We start from the raw sequence: 22,559 nt of genomic DNA, 5'->3' as shown, positions 1-22,559 counted from the left end.
CTTCTAAGTCCTTGGAATACCAGTCAGATGCCACCACACCTGAGTGAAGTGGTTCTGGGGATGGACACAATCAGGCCACACCCCAGCCTCAGATTGCTTTCTGAAATACTTAGCTAAACTCGCTTAACGTCAAATGTGAAAGTGAGGATAATTTCTAAGACTGTGACATGGATCTAAGTGTTCAATGGGACTGAGCCAACTTCACTCAAAGCTGAGGACAGGTGATCTTACATGGAGGTAATAAATTAACAGGTTAGTAAGAATCAGTTTTCAGCTAACCTGAACAGCATGGGAAATCAAACTGGCCATCAGACCTTTATTCAGAATTAGTGCCAAAGTAAAAAACTATACTATTGTCCAGTAGAAGCAGCCTCTGTGGTAAAATATCTTCATCTGCTCTTTGCTATAAAAATACACACGGCTTTTCCTGTCTCCCCTGGGTTTTAAGGCTCAGGACAGTCATCCTTCAGAATGCACAACTGCCGTGACTGGTCTAACACAAGGGTGAAGGACAAGCGTCTTTAAAAAATATGCAAGCAGGAGAGCCATCGCTGTGCCACTTTGTCGCATTGTCTCCGATTATTAACAGAAGATCAGGCTGTCACGCTGCCCCTCCCGGCAATCCTGCGAGCATTTCGGGAGAACTCACATACATTCTGGAGCAGGCAGTGGGAGCGGGGACCTGCTGATGACCCAGCAGTAATGTCTGAAAGCACTATGCTTAACTTGAGCTGTTGGAAAATATTATCTGACATCTTCTTGCGATGGAATAACTTCATGGTTTTTTTTTTAAGTTGAAAAGGAATCAAGTATCTAAGACCATTTTTAGCTAGCTGTTCAGCTGGCTTCTCTCCTCCAATCTTACACTTTAAAAAATAACTTTAAAGTAGCGTTGGCATTAACTTATATTTGCTCATAATAAAAACCGACGAAATCTCCGTGTCCGGAGTGGTGAGTTTTAGAAAATCTTCACCATGAGGAAGAGGTGTATCTTACAGAACCATCTGGCTGAATCGTAAGGCAATCAATGAGGGTGGAGCTTTCCCGTGTTAAGCTCTGACCGGAGTGAGTGAGTGAGTGAGTGAGTGAATTCTGTAACATGATAGTCCTCCGTCGATCAGAGCAGGCTCGCTGCAGCGTGCAATCATGCTATGCTGTCATCATTACTGAACTTGGAGGAGAGCAGACTGAAGGAGAAGGGAACGAACTTGGTGCCTGCACCAACGTAGAATTTGTTCTGAAATTCTACCCTACAGAAAGAAAAATGAACACGTGTTAAACACTATGACTGCACCCTGGAACTGTGAGTGACTTAATGTTTCTACACTTCCTTTTTGGTTTTTTTTTTGTTTTTTGTTTTGTTTTGTTTTTTTGAGACAGGGTTTCTCTGTATAGCCCTGGCTGTCCTGGAACTCATCACTCTGTAGATCAGGCTGGCCTCGAACTAGAAATCCGCCTGCCTCTGCCTCCCGAGTGCTGGGATTAAAGGCGTGCACCACCACACCAGGCTAAAAGCTAATTTTTTAAAAAGATTTATTTATTTATTTTATTTATATATGAGTACACTGTTGCTCTCTTCAGACACACCAGAAGAGGGCATCGGATCCCATTAAAGATGGTTGTGAGTCATCATGTGGTTGCTGAGAATTGAACTCAGGACCTCTGGAAGAGCAGTCAGTGGTCTTAACTGCTAAGCCATCTCTCCAGCCCTGTTTCTACACTTCTTAAAACAAAACAAAACAAAACAAAACAAAACAAAACAAAAACCTTTCTATCCTCTTTGCATTCTTGGTATAAACACATTCACCTGACCTCTTCTCCCATCCACCCTGTCTTGCCCTTGTGTCACCTCAGCATCCTGCCCTCTGGCCCCTGTATGTGTCAGCAAGTCTAGCACACCTCCAGCTCTCATACACCAGAGACATGGAGGGTAGGACAGAGGACCTCCTCTGGAACACTCAGGAGGGCTGCTGAGAGGGCTCAGGGGTAAAGGCATTTATCCCCAAACCTAACAACTGGAGTTCAATTCCCAGGACTCAACAGTAAAAAGACAGCTAACCCCTGCAAGTTGGCCTTTGATCTCCCAGCAACAGGAAGGTATCTAAGTGTCAGACAGCAGTGACACCTCCCAGTGCCAACATAAATAAAACGGGGAATGTATACAGATCAGGCATGATGGCACCTGCCTGTAATCCTAGCACTCGGGAGACGGAGGCAGAGGCAGATAGATCTCTGTAAGTTCGAGGCCAGCCTGGTCTAAATACTGAGTTCCAGGACAGCCAGGGCTATATAGCAAGACCCTGTTTCAAAAAGCGGGAACATACACAATTGTTTCACAGACAGAAATTTTCTTTTACTTGTAAGAAAATTGAATTTTGTTTCTGAACTTTAAACCATCGTCTAGCAGGGAGGAGCTAGTCCATCACACGCATTGCATTTAGAAAGGGGTTTTATATACATTATGTTTTTTTTCTTTTTCTTTTTTTTTTGGTTTTTCGAGACAGGGTTTCTCTGTATAGCCCTGGCTGTCCTGGCACTCACTCTGTAGACCAGGCTGGCCTTGAACTCAGAAATCCGCCTGCCTCTGCCTCCCGAGTGCTGGGATTAAAGGCATGCGCCACCACACCCAGCTCATTATGTTTTTCTTTTCTTTTATATATATATATATATTTTTTTTTTAATTTATTATATGTAAGTACACTGTAGCTGTCTTCAGACACTCCAGAAGAGGGAGTCAGATCTCATTATGGATGGTTGTGAACCACCATGTGGTTGCTGGGATTTGAACTCCGGACCTTTGGAAGAGCAGTCGGGTGCTCTTACCAACTGAGCCATCTCACCAGCCCTCATTATGTTTTTCTTAATGGGCAGATTATTCTTAGTCATTTGCAGTGCACAAGCATATGTGTGGATAAACATGCTACAATATACATGTGACTGTCAGATGATAATTGCTGGACATTAGCTCCCTCCCTCCACCATGTGGGTCCCAGGGATTGAATTTATGTCCCCAGGCTTGGCAGCAAGCACCTTTACCCACTGAGCCAGCTTGCCAGCTCGTTTCCTTTTTTAAAAGATTTGTTATATTTTTAAAGTCTGTGTTGTGCTTGAGTGCAGGTGCCTGCAGGGGCACTGAATCCCCTAGTGCTGGAGTTACAGGGGAGTGTGGCCCCTGATGTGGGCACTGGCAAATGAACTTGGGTCCTTTCCAAGCACAGTGCACACTCTTAACTACTGAGCCATCTCTCCAACCCTCACTTTCATTTTTTAAAATCCTGTTCTGAGGACACACAGAGCACTCACCAGTGAAGCCTTATGGCATGGAGGAATGCAGAAAGACCCTCCATGACCAGAAGGATAAAAATGGTCAAAACTGCAAAGAAAGCCATGACAGGCAGCAGCAGCAAGACCCCATAGGTGGTGTCCACACGCAGCCCCACGCGCATCAGCATGGCCCACAGCACATCAGAGAGCTCTGCAAAGAAAGTCGTTTGGAAAACATAAGCCCTCTCTCTCACCACCCTCGTGACAGAAGGAATGACAACCCATCAGCCTATCCCCCCAGCAGAGGCCGAAAACCTCCAGGCCTTCCTCCTTAAAGAACAACAATCTTGGGAGGCTTCATTACGCCCTCCTGTCGCCTAACTCAGGCCAGACCTGGATCGAGCATCCTGTCTGAACCTCACAAGTGACCTGTTAGAAGTTTGGGTCTGTGGTCAGCAAGGTAGCCTCTGCACCTTCACTATCTTGGGACACAGAGGGCTTCCTCTGTCCCTGTCTCCAGTGACTACCCACCTCTGTCATGTGTCCCAGGCCTTTGTCACACACTGTATGCTGTGTTTGAGAGACTGCAGTCAGTGGCTGTCACCTCCAGGCTGGAGAAGTGACATGGGCTCTCAGGGCTTAGCGGCTGCCACACTTGCTTAAACTGAATACTTGGTTCAGTAAGTAAAGCAATGGCTACGACACACACAGGAGCAGGCGACAGAGGAGAGCATCGTGCCAGAGGTCACCACACCCTCCATTCCTAGGGCCCCTCTCTGCCTAGATCAGGACTGCAACCTGTACAATCAGAATGTGGGACCCACAGGGAACAGGAGTGGTCCATCACCTCCCCGTGCAGAGCTTACACAGGGCTGAGTAACATACGTGCATGGGCCAGGCTGAGTGCCCAGAGCCTCAGGTAGGAGGCGGTGTTGGAGATGCAGCCGAGGCAGTACTCGATGGAGTGGATGGCCTGCGTCATCAGGATCTCCCCGAAGTTAAACTGAGGGACAACAGAGACCATTAGACACCATGCCACAAACCTGCTCACAGTGAGTCCCTGGCTGGCCTCTGGAGCAGAGCATGCTGGAAGCTACAGCAGATCAGAGGCGTAAATCCTACTCAGTGGGCTATGGGGCTCCTGTCCAAACACCAGCCTGGAGCTCCAATTGCCATGAGGACCACGTGATTAGTGGTCTCAGTGACATCTGAGCCAGCCTCTGAAACTCCCCAGCATCCAAGTGAACATTCCCCAGCCATTGGTGTACAGTGGAAGCTCATGCCTGAGGCCAGGGTGCCATCTCCCAGGGACTACAGGACCTTGGTTCTTCTTCACTGCTCTCTGTGCTCTGTGAACTTGTGATGTGGCCACCTGGCCTGCATGAAGGCTGCTATATAATAATTAGCAAGCAGCCACAGGGAATGCACTTTGTCCTCATTAAGCAGTCAATGAAAAGCTTCCTCCCTCACCAACCTCAGAGCTCACCTCCTCACATGTCACTTCTCGGCAGCCTTCTTCCATGCGGCTGTTGCCCTCTTCTATGTCCTGGCTGCCCAGAAGAGACACCTCTTCCTCGCTGTCCTTCCTCACGAGTGTGTAACCGCTCTAAAGAGAAAAGAGGAGTGTCAGCAGCTGGAACGGCTCAGGGCTGAGACAAACTCCAAGTAACTGCTTCTCTTAGGATGCAGCTCTCTGGGAATAAGTGAACTGTCTCCAAGAAAATGCACACCCCATAAGCCTTAAGACTGTCTCAGAGCAATGGGAAAGCAGAGAGTAGCAAGTGTTGGCACCCCAGTGCACTCCAGCCGCTACAGAAAAAGTATGGCAAGTCCTCAAACGCGCAAACACAGAACTGCGCTGTGACTCACACCTCCTCTCTGCACAGACATCCAGGAGAGGCCGAGGAGAGGCTTGAGGGAATGCCTGCGCACACATTACAACAGTACCATTCCTCAAGCTGCAGCCCAACGGCAACCTCAAGCCTCTAAGTGAAGCCAGCTTTGGAGGGATGAGAACCTGGGGACACGGGGACACACTCACCCGGCTCATGCCAAAGCAATTGCGCCCGTTGTGCAGCCACAGCAGAAAAAGTGGCTTTCCTAAGAAGAGCACGGGGACAGCCAGCACGGTGAGAGCCACCAACACTCTCTGGACGTGTGCCTGTTGGTGCAAGGGAGAAAGAAGACGAAAGGTACCACCGAGTCACTGGGATGAGAAGCAGACTGTGTGTTGGGGTCGGGGGGACAGGACAACTGTGGGGGGGCACGGTCACCCTCCACACTTCTTCTGACTCACAGCATTCAGGACATGGCATTGAAAGAATATTTTTAGAGCAGTAAGAAACATTAGAAAAGTTCTCAGTGGAGGACTGGGGAATGACTCAGTGTAGACTGAGTTAGATCCTGGAACTCACTTTCAGAGCCCTCCATGGCTGGGCAAGCTTGGGACACAAGAGTAGGAAAAGCCTCTTGGGCTCATTAGCTGGGCACCCTAGCGTACTCTGGTAATTCTAGGCCAGGGAGAGACCATCACTCGCGCTCTCTCTCTCTCTCTCTCTCTCTCTCTCTCTCTCTCTCACACACACACACACACACACACACCAACAAAAACGAGAGGGGGACGATGCCTGAAGGATGACATCCAAAGTTGACCTCTGATCTGCAGACACAGGTAACCACCCCCACCCCCGCCCCCGCCCCCGCCCCCACCCCCACCCGCCACGTACAAATTCTAAACAGGGTCTCGCACTGACACCACACACTAAAATATTGAAACCATCAGAGATTATCAGGATCCCTGAGCAAGGATGATCTGTACATTCATGAGGCATTTATTAAATAAAAAAAAAAAATCTAATCTGGGTGGTGGTGGCGCATGTCTTTAATCCCAGCACTCAGGAGACAGAGGCAGGAGGATCTCTGAGTTCGAGGCCAGCCCGGTCTACAGAGTGAGTTCCAGGACAGCCAGGGCTACACAGAGAAACCCTGTCTTGAAAAACTGAGGAGAGAAAAAAAGAAAGAAAGAAATCTAAATGGAGTCTGACTCCAGATAATAATAATCTGAGAACACTGCAAAAGGAAAAGCAGATACACAAGAGAACACTCCCCACACTCCTGGTTTAGGTCTGTCCCTTCTCATCATCGGCTACGTATGGGAGACTGCTGAGTGTAGGGTGGTCACTACCACGTAGAGGTGCACTCACCTGCCCTGGGTAGAGCCCGTGTGTCTCACTGGCTGGGAACAGGAACATGTTAATGAACTCAATCAGGATGCTCGGGGCCTCTCTCGAGGTCTCTGCCGAGTATGCCAGCCACTTGTAAATGATCATGAAAATCAGGTACCCAAAGATGCAGAGCATGAACAGGATCTCAGGGACCGAGACCAGGTAGATGTTGAACTTCTTCCTAAAGTGCCTGCAAGAGAAGTGAGTGAGGCAGTTGAATGGCTCTGTTGCTATGGCGCCAAGGCCACTTCAGGGCTCCACATGAGTCTCTGCCAGCCAGAGCTGCAGACCCATCCAGAGGAAAGAGAGACACAAGAGGGGGCAAGAAAGAGAACTGTGCAGAACCACACACAAACACAATTTGCTACTGGGTCTGGCTTTAAACTATTAGTTATTTTTTTTAATTATTAAACCAAATTGTCTTAATGAAATAAATTTTCTTATTTAATTTTTGTGAATGGATGTTTGGCTTGAATACATGTCTGGTGCAGAATCGAGAAGAGGCGTAAGCTCCCCTGGAACTGGAGCCATAGCTAGTTGTAAGCCACCATGTGGGACCTGGGGACCAAACCCAGGTCCTCTGGAAGGGCAGCAAATGCTCTTAACCACTGAGCCGTCTGTCCAGTCTACATTTTTTTTTTAAGATTTACTTATTTATTTATTTTATGTATATGAGCACACCATTGCTCTTTCCAGATGCACCGGAAGAGGGCATCAGATCCCATTACAGATGGTTATGAGTCACCATGTGGTTGCTGGGAATTGAACTCAGTCTCCAATTTTTTAAACATTTTAAAAATTATGTGTAAGTGTGCGTGTGCTTGTGTGTGTGTATGTGTGTGTAGTGCTGTGCACTCGATTGCAGAGCCCAGGCATCACCTCTCCCTGGAGCTAGATCACAGACAGCTGTAAGCCACCCACCATGGTGCTGAGAGCAGCCTCTGGAAGAACAGCACACAGCTCCCAGCTCTCTGCACCTGCACCTCAGAGCACCCGCCGCCTTCAACAAATTTTTTTTTTTCTTTTTCTTTTTCTTTTCTTTTTGGTTTTGTTTTGGTTTTGGTTTTTGTTTTTGAGACAGGGTTTCTCTGTGTAGTCCTGGCTGTCCTGGAACTCACTCTGCAGCCCTGGCTGGCCTGGAATTCACAGAGATGAACCCAGATGCTGGGGTCAAAGGTGGCGCCACTGCTTCCTCATGAGAAGAGGCAGTCAGCACGGAGAGGAAGTGCCAAGGTGCTGACTCCCCCACAACACAGAAAGCTTTCTACTTTAGAACAAAAGGAAGGAATATGACAACTCCCTCTGGGAATACCCAGCACTCATGTCACACTTGGACAGGAGCTCCAGGAGGGCACGGGCCTCTCTCCACTCTGCAGAAACCTGGTGCCCAGGACAGCACCAGTCCACAGTATGCACTGAATGGATAAATCAGGGATCCTCAAAACCCCACAGCTAAATAACCAGAACAGAGTCACATCCTAGCCTGCACCATCAGATCAACTGCCAACAGTCTAGCATCAAGAAACAAACTTAAGGGCTGGAGAGATGGCTCAGTGGTTGAGAGCACTGGCTGATCTTCGAGAAAACCCAGATTTAATTTCCAGTACTCAAGTGGCTTACAACCATCTGTAACTCTAATTTCAGGGGCTCTGGATTGTGGTCTCCACAGGCAACAGACACTCACATGATGCCCAGACACACATAAAATAAAGTAAACAAACAAACACAAACAAATGAAAACCCCCAAACATAAAGGGCTGTTGAGATGGCTCAGCAGGTAGAAACAACTGCCTCCAGGCCTGACGACCTGAGTTCATTCCCCAGCATCCACGTGGTAGAAAAAGGGGAAACTCTCCTGCAAACTGCTCTGACAATTGAGTATTCACCCAAGTGTATACACACACACATACCATACATATATACAACATGCATAAAGGGGGTGGGAGGGGGGGGAGGTGGCCCCCTGAGTAAAAGCATTGCTACCAAGCCTGATGACCTGAGTTCAATCCCCAGGACCCATGCATGGTGGAAGGAGAGAGCTAAACCCAAAAGTTGTCCCCTAACCTCCACACGGACTGTGACGTGCGCCATCTTCCTCCTCTCACCAAATGAACGTAAAAGATAAGTAAGTAAATAAATAATGAGCGGGCACACCGGCTCACACCTGCAACACCAATTCTTGGAGAGTGAAAGGACACCACCCTAAGTGGAGGGCAGCCACAAACATGAAGGAAAAAAACCAAAACACGTACTTACAAGTGGTTAAATATTCCCAGAACAACACCAAAAGTCATGTGAAAAATTCCTAAAATCACAGACATTTTCATCTTGAAGGAGTTGAGGAACGTGAGGCGGTTTGTGGCAAGGTTCCAAATCTAAGGACAAAAAACGCATCAGCCGCGCGGGAAGGCTCCTAAACAACCATGTTACTCTGGGTTTACAAAGAAACCAACACCTGTCTCTTCTGTTTTCAACTGACTTCCCTGAGCCAGGACCTTGGGGGCAAGAGCAAGGAGCTTGCTAGAGCTTGCTAGAGCTTGCTAGATCTTGTTAGATCTTGCTAGATCCTGCTAGATCTGGCTGCAGAGTTGGCAGCTTAACCTTCTGTGAATGCTGTTCACCTTCTGGATCCAGCTCAGACTGCAGACTTTATCTAAGTATACAAATGACACCTCTGGGCAGGACTGAGGACACCTGAGACTGCAGATCTGAGTAAGACCTGCCACACTGTGACAGCCTCCCCACACCTTCCCAGCCTACTCAACAGTGCTGGGATCTACTTTCAGGACAACTCCTCAGAAAGTCTTCAGGACAATGGTCCAAAAAGCTTGGCCTGCAGGCATCTATGTGCCTGCTGAACCCTCTCATAGGAGGAGCCTGGCACCCTAGGGCTACCTCAGTCCCTCACTTTACTCTCTAGATAAAAGGCAATTCACACAAACCTGGTTGGTATCCACAAAGGATCACTTCTACCATAGGAAAAAAAAACCCTAGATAGCCCACAGCACCCCAGCACCTCCCCTCACACACGGGGAAAGAAGCACTCACAGGATCAATGCCAAAAGGGTAGGGGCCTCGGAAAACTCCGGGGATATTCGGGTCCAGCTGCAAAGTCCTGCTGTGCCTGATGGTGCTGTCACTGAAACAGAGGGCAGAGCGGGTCACCATGCAGGGAGGAAGGGGCATGGGTGGGAAAGGGACACCCGGCATGTGGCATTCTTGTTCACGGGCCACTCACTTCCAAAGCACCATCTTCCTCTGCTCCTCTGGAGAGTGGCTGGAGCTGTACATGGCAGACACATTCCACCCAGAGCCAAAGAGGTTCACAGACTTGGAGAAGCAGTCGTTGTAGATGAGGCCGGTGTACACAGAGAACAGCCCCATCAGCAGCAGGATATACCGGCCATCAAAGAACATCCTAAGGATCTGGGAGAAGACACCGTGAGAGCTGACTCACTCACTCACTGGACAGTGGGCTCCTGGGAGGATCATGATGGCTCATTCCAGCCTTTCGTCTGGAGCTGCCCAGAAAACCACACCCCGGCGGGAGTCTCCCCCAGGTGACAGGTGCAGGTCTCCTGAGGAGCACATTTACACCCAAAGCTCCTGAGCTGGCCTGGGCCAAGCGCCTAGAACCCTAGCGCTAAGGAGGTGGAGGCAGGGGCATCACAAGTTCAAGGTTAGCCTTTGGTAGTAACAAGTTTGAGTCCAGCAGGACTACCTGAGACCATCTCAATCACTTGCCAGCAAAAGCACAATAAACACAACAGATCTCTCCTCCAGCCAAACAATTCAAGCCCTGTCAGGCTGGCGGGTGGGCAAGCATTACCTCCTGTGACTGGTTTAGTCTGGGGTGGTTCTCATTTAACACCAGTAAGAGGGCAAACAGGAACATGACAAAGCCGTGCCCAAAGTCGCCAAACATCACAGCAAACAGGAACGGGAAGGTGATGATGGTAAAGAGAGCTGCAAAGACAGGGCCTTAGGTTAGCACAGACACACGTGCATGACTGTACACATGTGCGTGTACACACACACACACTTTTTCAGAGCTCTCAGAACAGGACTATAAGGTCATTTAAATGCTACACAAAGCTGACAAAGTGACAGCAGAGAGCTTGCTTGACAAACATCTACTCCATTCCTCCATCAAAAGCACTAACAGGGCTAGGCATGGTGGCACACACCTGTGAGCCCAGCACTCAGGAGGAAGAGACGGGAGGGTGACCACAGTGTGAGGTCAGCCACACTGTGACTCTGTTTCAGGCTAGTCAGGGCTATCGAGGAAGACCTTGCCTCAGAAACTCAACCAAGCGAAGGCTATGCTGACAGAAGAGCAAGAGGGCTGCACTCACACAGACGCCCCACCTGGGTTCACTTCTCTGTAGCTCCCGACTCCATACGCATCCACGATGTTCTGGAAACCTTCAGTGAATTTGTTGGTGCGGATCAGAGTGGGCGGCGTTTCTTTCGTAGGGATTGTGTTCATGAACGAGGGGATTGTAGCTCCGCTCTCTCTCTTCCACACAGAAAAGAAAGAGGAAAATGACTGTCCATGAGAACAGCTACAGACCAACACAGACGCACGCACACAGCTGGCTGTGCTCTGCCCTGCATGCTCACAGAAGTGGGTCGCCACTTTAGATGTCAAGCACAACAGGCACAGTGGCTGAGGACAGAAGCTGAAGCTAGAGCCCTTGAGAAGGAGAGCGGGACGGAGCTGTGACCCCTGGGAAGGAGAGCGGGACGGAGCTGTGACCCCTGGGAAGGAGAGCGGGACAGAGCTGAGAAGCGAAGATGAAAAGCTGGGATGAGGAAAATGGAGGCAAAGTCAGGCCCAGGGCAATGAAAACCTGATGTGTGAGCCAGGCCTACACTTCGGAGGTTTGGGCAGGAAGATCTTTGAATGTGAGGCCAGCATAGCAACAGAGCTGAAAATTATCTCATACAAGAAAGAAAGAAAGAAAGAAAGAAAGAAAGAAAGAAAGAAAGAAAGAAAGAAAGAAAGAAAGCAAGCAAGCAAGCAAGCAGGAGTGGGGGGAGGGGAGAGAAGAAGGAATACTGAAGTCTAGGACTTTATGTCTTAAAAGTGGTCAAGAGAGGGCTGGTGAGAGGGCTCAGTGGGTAAGGATGCTTGCCCACAAGCCTGAGGACCTGAGTTCAATCCCTAGGACCCACATGGTGAAAGCTGTCCAATCCCTGCAAGGTGTCCTCTGACTTCCACAGGCACCATAATACCCACATACACTCACACTGCATAACCAAAGTCATTCAAAATAATCAGCAAAGAGCAAGTCAGATACAACTACAATATTACCTAATTTACAAAAAGAAAACAGATAAAAGAAAATCAGTTGTATCACTGTGGCAAAGCCTTCTCTGTCAGCTTTCCCTCGGTTTTAGTGCATTGTTCACACTTGCCCAGAAATGCACACTAGCTACAATGTTCACACTTGCCCAGAAATGCACACTAGCTACAATGTTCACACTTGCCTAGCAATGCACACTAGCTACAATGTTCACACTTGCCTAGCAATGCACACTAGCTACAATGTTCACACTTGCCTAGCAATGCACACTAGCTACAATGTTCACACTTGCCTAGCAATGCACACTAGCTACAATGTTCACACTTGCCTAGCAATGCACACTAGCTACAATGTTCACACTTGCCCAGAAATGGACACTGGCTACAATGAAAACCAGAGGAGAAACAGACCAACAGCCAGGGTATGTTCACCTGTATGTTCACACAGGTGAGCTAAACGCCTTCAGCAACAGGAAGAAACCCAGCCTCACTCAGCGAGAGCCAGAGCTGGGGCAATCCTTCTGGAAGCTCGACAAGATGCTAAGTATGTGGCTAAGCATGGACTATCCTATGCAGGGGTGTTTGTAACCAGAAAGCACCTGACCAACCGAGAACCAGCCAACAAACCAAGATGCGTGCCGGCGAGAGAATCCGGTCATAAAACAGCTGTTTACTCAGCAGAGAGACCACCACACGATCTGCTGTCTACAGGGAGCCAACGCTAAGGAGCTGTCTGTTGTCCGCCATCCTCTGCACTCGCCTGAGCAACTGCAGGCCAAGCAAAACAGTTCTTTAGACGTTAAGAAAAAAGAGGAGTGAGTTTAATTTTAAAAGGCAAGAGGAAAAGAAAGGCTGCCTATGCCTGTGCCTGTGTCTGTGCCTACCCCTACACTGAATCCTAACCGACCAGTGTCAGAGCCAGGAGGAAACTGAAGCAGTGCCCAGAGGGAGGGACTGTCTCTTGACTGCTGACTCTTTCTTCCTGCTGTGCATTGCTGTGCATTGTTGTTATCTATGTGAGGGCTCCAGACCCAAAGAACTGGAGTTAGAGACAGCTGTGAGCCGCCATGTGGGTGCTGGGAATCGAACCCGGGTCCTCTGGAAGAGCAGCCAGTGCTCTTACTGTGGAGCCATCTCTCCAGCCCTAGGAGACCCACTCTTCAAAGCTGTAGTCTGAGAGCAGGGTTGGCAAGCCCTCTGAGCACTCTAAAACACTTTTTCTGGTTTTTGAGACAAGGCCTCAGACTGACCTCCAGCTCTCCAATCTTTGCCTCAGCTTGCCTAGGCTTGTGGTCCCAAGTGCGCCGTACCCTGTGACACACTATGTCAAGAGGGACCTAATGGGGCAGGGAGCCTTACCGAGCCTTCCTCCAGTGCTCTGCGCAGGCCTGGCAGGTCCACCTCGGGGCACCAGACCTCAGCTATGAGGCACTTGTTGGTGACATCAAAGCTGCACATGTTGAGCATGTGGTAGATGGCCTTCATCTTCCTCACCTGGACCACACGGCTGCACACGGACTCGGCAGCTTTGCAGAGCACTTGCCGCAGATAGTCCTCCGTTTTGTGCAGCACCTGTGGGAGCAAGCATGGGCTTTGAGGCTACACTCACAGCTCTCTGCCTCCACAGCAAGGCCACGAATGGTCAGAGACGGCCAGCTCACAAGCGAACATACAGCCTCTAAGAACAGAACAACCCAAGGGCACTGAAGAGCTCAGACATCCTGTGAGGGGTGGCCAGACAGAAGGGTGGCCTGACTGATGACCCTCCCCTCCCCTCGTCCTGACCTAGCTCCGATACCCCTGAAAGCCACCAATCCCACTCCCAGCCCTGAGGTCTCCATGTGTGAAAATCTTCCTGTCAGTGCTACCGAGACTCCTCAGTGACATCAAGAGAAACTCAAACCCTAGATAGGCAGGAGGGACGGCCCCCACCACACGAGCTTGTCTTCACTGCCCAAATGATGGTCTGGCACACCAGGGAGACACAAAGGGCTCTTCCCTTCACTGCTCCCTGGGCTTGTAACTGCAAAACAGATGCTCCAATGGCAGGAATGCATGGTGAGTGTCCACAACCAGACACCCGGTTGACAGAGAAAGCAGATGTCTTCCCAATGTCCCCAGCCCCGGTTTACTCACCGTGTAAAGGTCTTGGATCCGAGTATTGAGCCCCTCCTGAATCTCCCTGCGCTCCTCTGCCGTGTTTGGATACGGGTAGATGTGGCAGTGGTAACTAGAGGACAGACTTCAACAGTCAGAGGGGCAAGAAGGGCTGCTTCTAAGGCAAGGCCCAGATTCTACTCATGCTAGGCACAGCACCTCCAGCACCAGGCAGGGCAAGGATACAGCCACAGCCACTTTGGGAAGGCCTTGCATGCAACTTAGAGGACACACAGTAAGTGGATCCCCAAACACTCTCAGATCCAAGCCCACCGTGACTCCAGGAAGCCCGTTCCCAATCCGACCTTCCTGAAATGTACCTGAGGTTAAGAACCACCAAGCAGGCTGAGAGCACACCTTAAAACGATGCCAGGATGGTGGTGGCACAACCTGCAATCCAGCACTCAAGAGGCAGAGGCAGGAGGACTGTACGCTCAAGCTGGCTACTGTTTCAGGGTTGACACTCTTTAGACTGAGCTGTCCCCCATCCTCAGACACACAGACAAGAAACTGCAGTCGCCCTACACTGCCTGCTGAGCTGTCTTTCCCTTCCGCAGGGGCCACTTGGAAACACCCTCTGGGCCTCGTCCTGCAGCAGCCTGGCAAAGGGACTTCACTGAGCAGGTGTGGCTTTCTTTTTCATACTAAACATATCTACTGCAAGGATACAAGCTGGGGCTGGAGAGAGAGATGACCTGGCTTCAGTTCATAGTTTGAGCTACCCACATCCCATAATTTCCACTCCAGGGGATCCAATACCCAAGAGTAGGTGATTACAGACTGTATCAAGTTGACAGTTTAACTAGCTAACTAACTAACTAACTAGTGTACCTAACAAGTCCTAAATGCATTAAATAAACAAAAGAATCAGAAGCCTGGCATAGTTCAGGTAGAGAACTGCCCAGCATCTGAGAGGGCCTAGGTTCCAGAAGAAATCAACACAGGAAAGCCTCCTTCCTCACCAGTCACATATCTTCTTAACCTTGTGGCCAATCTGCTCTCCCCAAAAGGAAATCAGGAACACGTACCACTTTATGACTTCACCCTACACAGGCAGACAGAGGAGAGAGCGGTGAGTTCTGTGCACACCCTCGACCCTGGCGGCCCCCACTCTTGCAAACCAAGTTCACTGCCTGGGGCAGTAGGTGCAGTGGCCCTTACTAAAGCATTCCGACTGCAATTCACCTGTTCCCAAGCTGGCGACCATGCCAACTCACAGGCATCTGCAGAGCCACGCCCCTCAGTTTGCTTCTGCCTTCTCTCCCTCCATTCAGCTTTTGATTGTAACTAAGTGCCCTCCCCATCACTGCCACGGCTTTCCTGTGTGTGCTTTCTGTTGATGATGGTACTGTTTAAATGGCCCACTGTGGTGGTTTGAATATGTTTGGCCCAAGGGGTGGCATGATTAGGATGTGTGGCTATGTTGGAGGCATTGTGTCACTGTAGGGGTGGGCTTTGAGACCCTCCTCGGAGCTACCTGGGAGACAGTCTTCTCCTACTGTGAATTTGGAACTTTGGATTTAGAAAGCTGTGGAATCCTTTAAGTGGAACTTACTGGGCTATCCCTGCAGGAATATGGAAGACTTTGTTGCTAAGGGTGATTTGAACTGTGGAAGCCTGGCTCTACAGGTTTTAGAAGAGAAGAATTTTAATAGAGAGACTATTTTTGTGATATTCTGATGTAGAATATGGCTGCTTTTTGCCCTTGTCTGAAGAGTCTAGCCGAGGCTAAGGTAAAGAGATTTATATTAACTGCACTGCAAAGGAAGTCTCAGAAAGGCCCAGCAGAGACTTTGTTCTCTGGTTTGGTCTCATGAAGAGCATGGTCAAGCTGGTTAGACGGAGCTAAGAAATTAGTGGTGATTTAGAAGAGACCAGCATCACTGAGGTGAGATCTGGGAAGTGCTTTCTGAGAGCACAGAGGCTGTGTTCCAGAGATCGCCAAGGTTGTACCTCATGCTGCAGCAGGACTTGCTAATGTGTAAGAGTCACCCAGGTGTACTACTGGTTTTGAAGACATGAAAGGTCATGGAAGGCAGCTGAGGCTGGGCACTGAGAGGCCAGGGAAGGTTCTTGGTCAAGGTGCAGCCCCAGTTGCAGTTTGAGGGCCCAAGACTGAAGGGGTCATACAAAGAAGTTGAGGCTCTGCACCATGGAGAGAACCTATTAGTAGCAGTAGAAGACCACAGCATACCGGAGATGCCAATACCATGGGATGACCAAGAACAGTAGCAGCAGTGGAGTGGAGTCAACCAGAGCTTAAGAGTGCTACAGAGGGCAGAGTCAAGTGACCCAAGCCCAGAAGATCTTGTGTGGATCCCAGACATTGAAACAATAAGCTGTAACACTGAAGCTGTCTTGAAAACCAAGATGTTAGAGGTGCCAGAGCCATGGGGCACCAGCTAAGGAGAAGTTTGTTGCAGTCAACAAAGATGAAAGGAGTTGGAGATCTGAAGAGCGCTTTGAGATCAGACATGGAGATCCAGAGTTTGGAATCTGCCGAGCTGGCTTTTGGTCTTGTTTTGGTCCAGGATTTCCTTACTATGATGAAATGGTAATGTATATTCTATGATATTTGAGGTATGTGATCTGCTTTTTTATTTTGACTTTATAGGGAAATACAGTTAAATAATTAAATGAATTTAAGCAAAGACTTTGAACTTTAAACATTGTTGAGACTTCTATAGACTATGGGGACTTTTGAAGTTGGGCTAAATATATTTTGCATTATGCTATGTTTAGGTATGGCCCCCATAGACTAATATGTTTGAACAAGCCTATGGGGGCCAGGGAGTGGAATGTGGTGGTTTAAATATGTTTGGCCCAGGGAGTAGCACTATTAGGACGCATGGCCTTGTTGGAGGAACGATGCCACTGTGGATGTGGGCTTTGAGACCCTCCTCCTTGCCCCATGGAAGACAGTCTTTTCCTGTTTGCCTTCTGAGCAAGATGTTGAACTCTCAGCTCCTCCTGAACTATTCCTGCCTGGACGCTGCCATGTTCCCACTTCAATGATAATGGACAGAATCTCTGAACCTGTAAGCCAGCCCCAACTAAATGGTGTCCTTTATAAGAGCTGCCTTGGTCATGGTGTCTGTTCACAGCAGTAAAACCCTAACTAACTAAGACAGCCACCAGAGACCATGTCTGGAACTCAGTGAGAACAGTCTTCAGGAAACTTGTGTGGAGAGCCTCGCTCCTCACCATTTACAGTGTAGTTAAAAAGAGTCAACAATGCACGGTAAACAAGTCAAAGAGAAACACAAACAAGTAAGGCCAGACATGGCTCACTGATGATCAGTGACAAGAGATGCCCCAGAAGCAAGCCCATGCTGCCCCAGGAATGGAGAAAGCCCATAATATTTGCCAAGTGTTTACAGTGTCTTTGAACACATTTCTGTGAATAAGAAGAATCAGCCAGCATTACAAATGTTCAACAGAATGATTTCTATGACGCTCAGCTGGAATGTGCAAAACACACCTCATATGAATGAGGGCCTGGGCTCAATCCCCAGCACTGAGAACACAACTGAAGAGTTCTATCTGTTTGTCAGAACCTGCTGAGCTGCCAAGGCTGAGAGCCGTAAGCCTGAGGGAGCTGTCAGGCTGATGAGACATGATAGGCTAGATGGCGTAAACAGTATAGAAAAAGCCAGGTTGGAGGGGCAGTGAGGCAGAGTGTGAGTGGCCACCTTAAACAGGTGGGAAAGAAGGGCCCAGGACTGTTAAGTGTTGGGGAAACGAAGGTGGAGAGAGCCACATGGACATGTGGAAAGACGGAAGCAAAAGAAAAAGCCCACAAAGAAGCATGCTGGGACAGGGGAAGCCTAGACAGAAGGGTATGAGAAGAACAGATGGGGACAGACAGGCCACCACAGGGAATGGGGCCTTCTGATGGAAGTCACTGGAAGATTCTAGAGTGAGACACTCTGGCAGAGGTAGCTGGATGCTGGGATGAGACAAGAGAAAGGCAGGGCAGGGTAATATGGTGGAGTGGGCTACTGAAACCTAGAGGCAAGAAAAGTGCTACCAAAACCCCAACCAGAACGGGCTGAGCACAGGGAAGTGCGTGAGCCAGACTCCCTCTGTTCCTGAGCCCATCCTCTGAGTCTGGGGATGGAGTGGCAGAAGACTCTGGACATCCTGAGGCTGTGGAATGAGCCTTAGACGTGGAGCTGCCACTGCCTGAGATGGGGTCTGGAAGCCCAGCCTTAGGAGAACTGTAGAGCTCAATGTAGGGCTCCGGGTGGTAGGAGCATCTTTGGGTACTCACAAAACGGCATCTGTATACAAGCAAAGGGCCAGTGTGCACACAGGCAGAGACAGGGCTCTGCAGAAGCAATGCTCCAGCTTCTACCTCGGACAGGCACTCACCGTCTCAGGGTCCTCCAGGCACTCGTCCAGCTCTGCATAGGTCACAATGGTGTACCCTTTGCAGGCCCGCCACAGCATCCTTTCAAATGCTTCGACTCTGCCTTGCTGAATCAGGCCAGAAACGAATCTGTGAGACAGTGAAGACCCCTGGCGTTAGCGGACCTCTATCTCCTGCAGGCTGAGGCTGCTGTGAGAGCCATCGAGCAGCAAGATACCTGTGTGCTGGACAAAGGATTGCTGAAGTTGCCTTTCCCATGGCCAGCTGAGTGAGAGGAAAGTTGTAGACTTTCAAGACCAAACCAGATACCCAGCTGCTGTGCCCTCTACACTGATGTGGGCCGTGAAGACCCTATAAATGCCAGTGTGGAAGAGGACAAGCTCCAGATGCCAGCAAGGTGAGGGCATGGGGCGAGGCCACCACGGCCATGACTTCCTGCTCCACGGTCACCTGCTCACAGCTGTGCTTCTCATGGACACGGGGAAAGTCTGCCTACCCTGAGAGCACACAACCATATCGTAGAAGTCAGCCAGGATTTGGTATTGGTTTCTATCACTTCCAAAAACTAAAAAAAAAAAAAAAGTACCAACAAAAACCCTGTTCTAAGAAATACAAAATGGCCCTAGGCCGACAGCATTCCCAGTTGCCTATGAACATGGCAAGTCTCTCCAAAGGAATACATCTTTATACCAATCTTCTGCACGCCCAAATAAGGAACTGGGGAATATGAAACAAGTTTTTAGTAGAGAAGTGATTCCATTACAGAGCACTTGCCCAGAACATTCCAGGCTCTGCCTTCAATCTCAAGAAACATAGAAAAGAAAAGGAGGGCTGGTAGGACACTTAAAGAGTAAAGATGTTTGAGCCACACCCAACCTTACATAGTGGAAAGAAAACCGACTAGGGAAAGCTCTCCTCTGCCCTCCACGTGCATACCAGAGTACGCATGCGTCAACCCCCAAACATACACACTAGACAAGAAAGATAAAAAGCTGCAGATGGGAGCCAGCCGTGGGGGCGCACGCCTTTAATCCCAGCACTCAGGAGGCAGAGGCAGGAGAATTTCTGAGTTCAAGGCCAGCCTGGTCTACAAAGTGAGTTCCAGGACAGCCAGGGCTATATAGAGAAACCCTGCCTCAAAAAAACAAAAAACAAAACAAAACAAAAAAGCTGGAGATGGCTCAGCAGTTAAGAGCACTAGGTGTTCTAGAGGGCATGGATTCAATTCCCAGTACTCTCAAGGTGGCTCACAATGGGCTGTAAATTCAGTTCCAGGGGTCTGCTGACCTCTGTGAGTCCCAGGCACATTCACGGTATCCAGACATACAAACAAGCAAAACAATATATACAAAATCCTTCTTAAAATTAAAAGTAAAAAAAATCATAAATTTTAAAAAGTAAGTAAAATTTAAAACAAAAGGTCACAAAAGAAAATTATACAAGGAAATGCATTCTCATGGGCTCCCTGGGTCAGGAAAGCAGAAGGGACAGAGCACTGCCAGCTGTGGTGACAGGCACCTGCCATCCCTGCCCCTGGGAGGCCGAAGCAGGAGGATCAGAATACCCTCAGCTACACTGTGAGTTTGGGGCCAGCCTGGGCTACATGACATCTTGTCTCAGTTATACTGTAAGTGTGAGGCCATCCTGGGCTACATGACACCTTGTCTCAGTTACACTGTGAGTCTGAGGCCAGCCTGGGCTACATGACACCTTGTCTCAGCTACACTGTGAGTTTGAGGCCAGCCTGGGCTACATGACACCTTGTCTCAGAGAAAAAGGAGAAAGAGGCTGAGGATAAACAACAAAAGAAACAAAAGGGACAGAGGGCAGGCGCAGCCCCTGGAAACATCACTTAACACTAGACCCAGTGATCGGCTCAGCTGGAGAGGCACATGCCGCCAGCCTGAACTTAGTTCCCAGAACCCACGTGGTAAGGGAGCACTGACTCCTGCCATCTGTCCTCCACTTCTGGGAACTCGAGTAAATAAATGTAGGGAAAAATAAAAAACAAGACACACAAACCAACCAAACACCCAGAAGGGACCCCTGTTTGCACCACAGGACTTAGTGCTTCAAAGACCAATTATGGGGTCAACACTGGGGAACATAGATGCAGCTGCTCTCCAACTCAATACACCAAGAGAAGAAGTCCCTTCGGCTCTTAGCTACATCAATGCTGTATGACTAAGTCCAATGTACAGGAGCCCAGTGTTCTCTGAGAGACGATCACTCTGGGCCAATCGCTGTCTGTAAATGGCCCATTCACCCACTCTATGGCCTGCGTCTCCTATTCTACAGGAAGGGCTTGGCGCTCACTGTCACCTACCCCAGCTTGGCGCCCAGCCGTTGCATGCAGCTGTAGTCCAACAGAGAGTCGTTCTCTAAGGCGGGAAATTCTTCATAAGTGGGCTCAAACTGAAAAGACACAGAAGCAGGCATACCGTTAACAGACTCCTCCCTCACAACAAGCTTCCAGACAAGCCCACAGAGGTACTGTACAACCTGGAACAGATGACAACCGAGACGGATAAACTGCCCCATAAGGAAAGTCACGCTGCCAACCCTGACAGGTGAACAGCTCAAGACACTCACACGAGATTGGCTGTGAGGCTGCACCTCGGCTCAAGGGACAATGACTGTATCTAGGGTCACAACTACAGCAAGTGAGCGCAAACGCAGAAGGGATGAACTCTGTCTATCCTGTGCACAGTTAGTTCAGTGCAGTGCAGGCTGAGGCTGTAACTGAGATGCAGCGCTCTGTGCAAATGGTGATGCTGGCGCATCCACACAAGCATCCTCAGCTCACCAAGCCTGCCTGAGACCAGCATGAACCAGTCTTCACTTGCGAGGACGCTTTTCTCGCCCTCTCTACTCACAGCCTTTTAGAAAAACAAAGAGGCTTTTTTTTCTTCATAACCATAAAACATTTGGCTTGGGGCTGGAGAGATGGCTCCGCGGTTAAGAGCACTTGTTGCTCTTTCGGAGGCTCTGGATTAAGTTCCCAGGACCCCATGGCTCGCTGTTCCTGTCTATTAACTCCAGTTCAAGGGGATCAGATGCCCTCTTGTGCCCTCTGTGGGCACTGCACACACTTGGTTCACAGACATATATGTAGGCAAAACACCCACACACCCAAAAATAATAAAATACAATAGAGGCCAGAAAAATGGGTTAGAAATACTGACTGCTCTTCCAGAGGACCTGGGTTCAATTCCCGACAGCCACACGGCAACTCACAACCCTCTCTAACTCACATATGTAGTGTACAGGTATATATGCAGGGAAAACACCCATACACATAAAATAAAAACATTAAAAAATAGTTTTCAAAAAAATTAAAGACAAAACAAACCATCTTTTTCTCAACTGTGAACTCAAGGATCTCGTGGCAGGAAGTGGTGTCCCCGCTAAAAGCAGCAGCACGGGAAGAAGCCTAGGACCCAACCTAAAGCAGAGCAGAGGCTGAGGCGGACCACTTACAACAACGGAATGAGAACACATCCATGCCAAGCATGGCAGCTCCCGCCCGTAAGCCCAGTACTTCAATTTCAAGGACAGCCTGGGCTACCAGTGAGACCTGGTCTCAAATTTTAGCAGGGCCTGAGAGATAGCTCAGTTGGCAAGGCGCTTGCCCAGTAAGACAACGCCAGCTTTAACTCCAGGACTGGGGAAGCAGAGGCACAAGGCTCAGAAGTCCAAAGTCAAGCTGAACAGAGTCCGGGGCCAGCCAGGGCTACACAAGGCTGTCTGGAGAGTAACCATAAAGCAACACATGTGAATGAACTGACAACAAAGCCCACAGGCAGCGTAGTGCACTCTCGGCACGCCTTCTGCTGACACGTACCTCCACATTCCGTTTGAGGAAGGTCTTCGTGACCCTCAGCATGTGGGTATACTCCACCAGTTCCAACAGGTTCTTCCTCAGCTTCTCCTTGTTCTTGGTGACTTCTCTGAGCTCCACCTCCAGCTTCTGCAGCTGTTCCTACAATGACACAGCTGCCGGTGAGCGCAGGGCTTAGTCTGAGAACGCCCCCACAACCCTGAAATCACTGGGGCTCGGGGCTCAGAAAAAGCCACTGTGCCTGGCAGCAGGCCAGAATGCAAATGTGCTGCAGCATGTGAGAACTCTCAGGACAGCAAGGTTCACCAGCTCATTTAGTTCATGGTCAACCATCTGCAGACTGCAGGGACCCCAGCTCCTGCAGGCCACACGCGGCCTCCCACCCCAGTCCCA

General features: G+C 49.4%; 1 protein-coding gene across 1 annotated transcript in view; it reads right to left on the bottom strand.

Annotated features, from left to right (window-relative positions):
- Nucleotides 1-267: 267 nt before the first annotated feature.
- The window catches only part of Atp6v0a2 (ATPase H+ transporting V0 subunit a2), a 30,164-nt gene continuing 7,872 nt past the window's right edge, over nt 268-22,559 (bottom strand). Inside the window, exons 4-20 of the mRNA XM_021162418.2 lie at nt 22,170-22,307; nt 20,652-20,740; nt 18,328-18,454; nt 14,916-14,998; nt 13,933-14,026; nt 13,156-13,368; nt 10,857-11,007; nt 10,318-10,454; nt 9,727-9,914; nt 9,537-9,627; nt 8,745-8,863; nt 6,468-6,678; nt 5,306-5,425; nt 4,751-4,870; nt 4,150-4,267; nt 3,304-3,475; nt 268-1,250 (exon numbers count right to left, since the gene is read on the bottom strand). Coding sequence (XP_021018077.1) covers nt 1,145-1,250; nt 3,304-3,475; nt 4,150-4,267; nt 4,751-4,870; nt 5,306-5,425; nt 6,468-6,678; nt 8,745-8,863; nt 9,537-9,627; nt 9,727-9,914; nt 10,318-10,454; nt 10,857-11,007; nt 13,156-13,368; nt 13,933-14,026; nt 14,916-14,998; nt 18,328-18,454; nt 20,652-20,740; nt 22,170-22,307 — 2,277 coding nt within the window. The 3' untranslated portion in view covers nt 268-1,144. The remainder of the gene's footprint in view (nt 1,251-3,303; nt 3,476-4,149; nt 4,268-4,750; nt 4,871-5,305; nt 5,426-6,467; nt 6,679-8,744; nt 8,864-9,536; nt 9,628-9,726; nt 9,915-10,317; nt 10,455-10,856; nt 11,008-13,155; nt 13,369-13,932; nt 14,027-14,915; nt 14,999-18,327; nt 18,455-20,651; nt 20,741-22,169; nt 22,308-22,559) is intronic.

Source organism: Mus caroli, unplaced genomic scaffold (genome assembly GCF_978045245.1).
Source record: "Mus caroli unplaced genomic scaffold, Mus_caroli_1 scaffold_4, whole genome shotgun sequence".
In the NCBI taxonomy this organism is placed as follows: domain Eukaryota; kingdom Metazoa; phylum Chordata; class Mammalia; order Rodentia; family Muridae; genus Mus; species Mus caroli.
Note: the sequence above shows the minus strand (reverse complement) of the source record. Positions and strands in the feature narration are given on the sequence as shown.